Here is a 7,077-nt window from a genome sequence, read left to right as displayed (position 1 = left end):
AGGATATGCGCCGAAATGGCTGCGATCTGCTGGCCGATGTGAATGCGTGATGTATTGTGTAAAAAAAATTCCATCTCACACGGCATAAATAAATCCCTGCGCCTTGAATATGTGCGCGATATAAATTGCATAAAAATAGAAAAATAAAAAAATAAATCCCTGCGCTTAGAACTGTACCCACGGAATACGCGCGATATATGATATTTTCGTGTTTTTATAACCCATCGAACTCTGACATGGATTACATGATCTTTTCCGCGCGCACTTGGTCTTGTGCTTGCGTGTACACACGAAAGGAGTTAAGTCACCAGCAGGTCTGCACATAAGTTGACCTAGGAGATCGGAAAAAAAAGAGAACGATAGCCTAGTCGTAAATACAAGCTGACATTTTCGGCAGTATATTTGACGGTATTGCTGATAACAGCACGGAGACCCAATTAGGAACTTTCATTCACTATTATATTTTTGCACAGTTACTGATTCTGGAGGGTACAGTGGACGTTATCTCACTCAATGAATTTCACATAACAGTTTTTTCCCCCGGCATTGATTGATTAATTTTAGTTATAATTAGCATCTTGCATAATGCTACGCTAGCTGAACATACTCAATCCACTGTCAATTGTCTCAATATCTTGCTTTTGTGAAGGCACAACACAACGTGGGGACACCCTTAATTGGTCCTTTTTTCGTCACAAATCTGGGTTACCTCCCTCCTGTTTCGTATCATAATAGCGCACTTTCGCAACATCTGCGCAAAAAGTTGACTTCCCTGCAGAGAAAGGATGTCTATAGCAGTAATTGTTATCTTTTATTTTATAATTACTCCATGTGTAGTTGTGAAAGAAAATGCAAGTTTGTTTCAGTTGGCCTTTATTTTGTAACCAAGGGCCGTACTTTTCATCCAGCGAATCAAAGAGATCATTCAATAGTCGAACATATTGGTTTTTTTCAAATGCCGAATGCCCTTGACCTTTTTTGTCCTCCTCTTAATTAAATTAAAAAAGACATATACAAGACAACTTCACAGCAAAATGTATTCCAATGCATGCCTGCAGTGGTTTTTTTGTTACAACCCCCGCCGTCAAAGTAGCAGTCATTCGGTCTCTGCTCGTTAATAGGTCTGGGTCATCAATTAACTTGATGAAAATCCTCTGCGTTTTGTAGTACTGCCCCAGACGAACCCTCCCTCTTGTGGTTAGGGCACTCCTGTCACTGCACTTATCCCTGCATGTCCACAGAGGTTTGACCGGCAACGTGTGTGTGCGTGGATGTTCTGTTGGTGTGATCAGTCGATCTGCACTTCTGCTCAGTTAGTCAGCACTATGACGACCAATAGCGAGGCGGAAAGAGACAGGAAAACATTACTACGGGGACTGAGAAACGGAGGTAGGAAATCGCGGGTGTGGTGAGGACGGTATCTCCAGCAACTTAAAGATACTTTCCTTGAACACAGTCTTGTCAACCACCATTGATCCCATCCAGGCTTTTACTTTGGATAAGAACAACCTCTGATTTTGACACATGCCAACCTTTTACTGCTAGCTGCCCTCTGTGCTGAGTGGGATTTATTGATTGTGCTGAATTATTTTCGTACACAACTGATATGCCAATCTGCAAAATTAAATCAGCGAAATAAATCTTCACTCAGCTTGACCGTTGTGTTTTGGTGTGAGTTCAACTGAAGGAACGCTCTTATTCCGTGCACACGCCTGCGTAGATTTGTAATGCGATACATTATGGCTTAGACGGGAGGGAATGTCCCTTTAACAGACAGGAAAACATCACTTGGGGACTGAGAGAAAGAGGCAGGAAATCCTGTGTGTGGAGAGAATGAATTACAACGGCATAATCATCAACCGACAGGAACGGAAGTAGAACGGAAGGTATATAACAACGGTGACGTCCCCATTCGCCGCTTCCCATCTCGCCGCTTCCCATCTCGCCGCCAATTATCTTGAGTTCTGCAAGAGAGGCGATTCGCCGCTTCCCATCTCGCCGCCAATTATCTTGAGTTTTGCAAGAGAGGCGATTCGCCGCTTCCCATCTCGCCGCCAATTATATTGAGTTTTGCATGAGAGGCGATTCGTCTGTCCCACACACACACACACACACACACACACACACACACCCACTCACACTCACACAAACACACACACACACACACACACACACACACACACACACACACACACACACACACACACACACACATACACACACACACACACACACACACACACACACACTTTTTTGTTTAACATGTTTTGCACGAGAAACTTCTTCGCACAGGATACGGTAAACTCAGGAAAAACTCAGGTAAACGTGTCATAGTTTTTAACCTGTTTTGCACGAGAAACTTCTTCGCATAGGATACGGTAAACTCAGGTAAAACTCAGGTAAACGTGTTATTTTTTATAATCTGTTTGCACAAGAAACGTCAAATTCATCGCATGAAATACACGGGGGCGAGATGGCATTGCTTGGGGGGGGGGGGGGCGAGATGGCACCCTTGACAGTTTGAAAGCAAGTAGACTGTGAAGTCGGCGACTACAAAGCGGCGGCGAGATGGGCGGCGGCGAGTCGGTACCTCGCCATAACAACCCCTCCCTCCCCCCCCCCCCCCCCCCCCCGGAGTGATAGACAAAAGACCGGAAACTATGAGAACCATCATGCTCATGGATAAATGGAAACGAGGGTGACAGGTAGTGGGTATAATGACGGCTTTCTTTGTCATGCGATCTGCCCAACAAAAGAACAGAAAGCATGTGGGCAAGGGCTGAGAGTTTTGTTTCCTCTGTTGTTATAAAAAGGACTGAATGAGAGAAGAAAAGAAAAAAGGCAGTAGGGTGCATATAAACCAACCTACGCATTAGCGTAAAATCTATCGAAAATAAGGAAAAGTTCTCTGCTGTCATGAAAAAGTGATTCCCAGAATCCTGATACACGAACCAATAAAGCAACCTCCACAGCCACCACACCCAAACAAAAAGAAGAAAAAAAGACGGAAAGAAAGAAAGAAGAAAGTAGGAAAGAAAGAAAAAAAAGAAAGAAAGAAAGAAAAACACATTTGAAGTGGGCTGGGTTTATGTTGGCATCTAAATCCAGACGACAAAGTTCTGTTACAAAAAAACACGGCGCTCCCTGGAAGAAAACGGTCAACGAGAGTAGTGATGTCTTACCATATATACCATGCGTGGATATTTGCACACGGCTCCCTATTTTTTCTCGCGCAGGGATGAGGAGTTGTACTGAAGAATGAAAGATTTAAGATTTGAGAGATCAAAACAATCTCCACCCTTAACCCACCAGGCGCGACCGGGATTCGAACCCACGACCTTCCGCATAGGAGGCCGAGGTCTTATCCACTAGGCCACTGCGCCCGTCATCTGATCAGTGTTGAAAGCAACAGAGTCGAGATAGAAAGGATAGGTTTGATACTAAGAGATATGGGTTTCGTGTGACAAGCCCACTCATGTATATGAGGGTAAGTATAGACAGAGAAGTAATAATTTTCCCGAGATGGAGTGAAAATAACCCCAGCGAGCACAAAGGATGAAGAGCTAGAAGCTGGGCTGATGTTCGTCCAATCACTTCAACCAGTCTTTGAAGGCACCTATTAGACAAGATGGACGTTTCTTCCCCCTTCATCGCCACCAACGCCATGCACATCAACATTGTGCCCTCGACCACTACCACCACCTCCACCCCCACCACCTCTACTACCACCACCAACAACAACAACAGTCTCACTTTGATAGGCATACAGAGATTAACAGAAGGGCCGTACAGGCGAGACAACAGACAAGCCAATTGTAACGACGATGACAGAATGACAACAGAATCGACCACAAACGAGAAGAACCTTCTGCACCACATGTAAATGACAGAGTCTGTGTACAAACAGTATATACAAACATATACCATGTTTTTTATCACTTATTTTTTTGTGGTTAAACGGGCACGCTGCATTTAAAGCGTCTTCCCAAACATAAAAAAGTCGCGTAAGGCGAAAATACAACATTTAGTCAAGCTGTCGAACTCACAGAATGAAACTGAACGCTATGCATCTTTTCATCAAGGCCGTATACTTGTAGCATCGCCAGTCCACCGCTCGTGGCAAAGGCAGTAACATTGACGAGACAGAATAGCGCGGTAGTGGTTGCGTTGAGCAGGATATCACGCTTTTCTGTATCTCTATTCTTTTTAACTTTCTGAGCTTGTTTTTAGACATAGACATAGACATAGACACAGACATAGAACACTTTATTATCTCAACGAGGAGAAACTCAGGTGTGGTGCATACATCATTACAATAAACAACATAAAACGTAAGAACATACAATTGAAAAAGAAAACTTGACTAAATGTAAAAACTACAAAAACAACAACAACAACAGTAACAACGATGAAAATGTCAACGGCATCGACATAAACGAGAAGAACTAAGCGACTCACCTTGACCGGTATACAGATTGACACCAGCAGAAGGTCAGCCGAGGCGAGGCTGAGGAGGAAGGTGTTGGTGATGTTCTTCATGGTCCGGTATCTGGCCACCACCACGATGACCAGCAGGTTACCGGACAGTCCAAGGATCAGTGTGGCCCCGTACACGATCGTCACTGGAATCAGCTCTTCCAGGGGCACGTTGTAGTCGGTCAGATCATAGTCGTAGTCGTAATCGCTGATGTTGGTGTTGTTGCTGGTGGTGATGGCGGGGCTGTTGGTGGTGATCGTGGTGATTGGAGAGGGGGGCATTGGGGTTGGGCTGTTGTTGAGGAGTAGTGCAGATGCCATGATGATATGTTGATGGTGATGGTAAGTTTGCTACTGTTGTAATTTTTGCTGTTGCTGCTGTTGCTGGTCTTGTTGTTGTTGTTGTTGGTGTTGTTGTTGTTGTTGTTGTTCTTCTTCTTCTTCTTCTTCTTCTCGGCGAGAATAAGCGGGGTTCCGAAGATCTCGATGGGAGACGAAGCAAACCAAACGCTACTTCACTGAGTAATTGGGAAAAGTTCCTTGCCCACAGGTCTGGCACCTAATAAAATACCTTTATTGAAAAGTTTCGTAGATGATCTGCGGTCTCAAAACGTATTTCCAGTTTCTCCTAGCGAATTTTGTCGTATCTACTGATCTCAAAAGTCCTAGTTATTGACGAATGAGGAAATACTCTCAATACCGCAGCTTATGTCGATCATGGTTCATCGTCTTAATTATTGAAGATGCTGGACATTTGCTAGTCACAGATGAGAAAGGCAGTCACTAAAAGGTAGTTCGTGAAATCAGACACCTTTCGCCGACAAGATTTATTGCTGGTACATTGGTTACAACTCCTTTGTTGAAAAATGTCACCAAGGCTGAAACACAGAAAAACAGCACAAAATAAATATGAAAGGCTAAAATAAAAACCTGAATAGCACGAGGAAAGCAAACTCATACGGGACTACCCCATCTGACGAAATGCACATGCAGTGTTATAATAAGTAGCAAAGTTCAACAGTGGGCGATGAATGCAAAACACTCTTTGATTCGACTATATTTCCTGGCGTGTGATGGAAAGAATGTGAGAGACTTCAACCAATGCATGCAGCGATGGGTGTGCTGAATGTGTGGAAGATGGCTTTCCTATATGCTTATAAGTATATCAGGTGATTTAATATGAAAGCAAAAAAACAAAAACAAAAAACAAAAACAAAAAAACACACACATTCAAAAGTAATTAGATCAGGAAGTTTTATCCAAAAGTTGAACGCGACAAAGAACAACGTGGAAATTCAATTTTTCTAGCTTTTGCACTCCCCGTTGCATGACATGCGTGAAAAGGAAGCTTTATAACTCATTTTACGAAATGCGTTACATTTCTTTTTCCATTTGGAGTAAACGAATATAATTTTTCACTTTTTGGTCCTCAGCACATGTCGGTTTAATTGAATAATGTCACGGAAGTTCTTCCCCCTCCTCTATTTCTTCAGTTCATTGCCCTCTCTCCGTTTGTCTTTCCGTCTGTCTATGTCTTTCTCTTTGTTTCTCTCTCTCTCTCTCTCTCTCTCTCTCTCTCTCTCTCTCTCTCTCTCTATCTTTCTCTCTCTCTCTCTGATATAAAGTTCCATCATCATCATCATCATCATCATCATCATCATCATCATCATCATCATCATCATCATCATCATCATCATCATCATCGCTCTCTCTCTCTTCATTCTTTTTTTATTCTCTCTCTCTCTCTCTCTCTCTCTCTCTCTCTCTCTCTCTCTCTCTCTCTCTCTCTCTCTCTCTCTCTCTCTCGATCCACACTCAAGGTTATTATTTTATAATGCATACATACAAACCATCACGGATTATTGTTCGACCATCTGGGACTCTGCCAGTGCAAACATTTTAAAACCACTGTACAGTCTACACAGACGAGTTAAAACAATCCAGTCTTGTTTTCGACGATTATAAAAAACTTAAGATTTTGCCTTTAAAAGAAAGATTTAAATCAAATAAAGGCGTGCTCCTTCACAAAATCCTTTCCGGCCATGCACCGAGTGCTTTCATTACAAAATTTAAAGCCAAACCAAGCCGAAAATTCAACGTCCCCATTCCGCGGATAGATCTCTTTAAATCAAGTTTAGCTTATTCTGGCAGCGTTTTGTGGAATTCTCTCCCGGAATCAGTTCGAGTCCCAACAAGTCTCAATACTTTCAAAAAACACCTCTCATTACATTTAATGTCAAATTACGAAAAGTCACAGTGATGGAAGACTTCGTTCTGATTATTTTCATATTGATCATATCTGTCCATAAAGCATCAGTGTTTCATAACGCAAGAATGTATGTATAGCCTACAACGTGTATATAGTCATGTGAATAGTTTCTCTGCCTTGCTTATCTTTTGTAATTGTTTTACGTATGTATATATATATATATATATAGATATGTATTCAAGATTAGAATAGTCCCTCTCTGGGCGAGGGCTGGTTGAAAAGAAGCTCGTTTATATTGCTTATGCCACAACCCTCGTAAAATAAAATTTGATTTGATTTGATTTGATTTGATCTCTCTCACTTTGTCCATTTATCTATGTGCCTATCGCTTT

The 7,077-nt window shown here is 42.3% G+C and overlaps 1 protein-coding gene across 1 annotated transcript in view; it reads right to left on the bottom strand.

Annotated features, from left to right (window-relative positions):
* LOC138966503 (neuropeptide Y receptor type 1-like) overlaps window positions 1-4,797 on the bottom strand; it is a 9,093-nt gene extending 4,296 nt beyond the window's left edge. Inside the window, exon 1 of the mRNA XM_070338772.1 lies at window positions 4,459-4,797. Within this exon, the coding sequence (XP_070194873.1) occupies window positions 4,459-4,797 (339 nt within the window). The remainder of the gene's footprint in view (window positions 1-4,458) is intronic.
* Between the last annotated feature and the right edge of the window lie 2,280 nt (window positions 4,798-7,077).

Source organism: Littorina saxatilis, linkage group LG5 (assembly GCF_037325665.1).
Source record: "Littorina saxatilis isolate snail1 linkage group LG5, US_GU_Lsax_2.0, whole genome shotgun sequence".
Classification (NCBI taxonomy): Eukaryota; Metazoa; Mollusca; class Gastropoda; order Littorinimorpha; family Littorinidae; genus Littorina; species Littorina saxatilis.
This window is presented reverse-complemented; position numbering and strand designations above follow the sequence as displayed.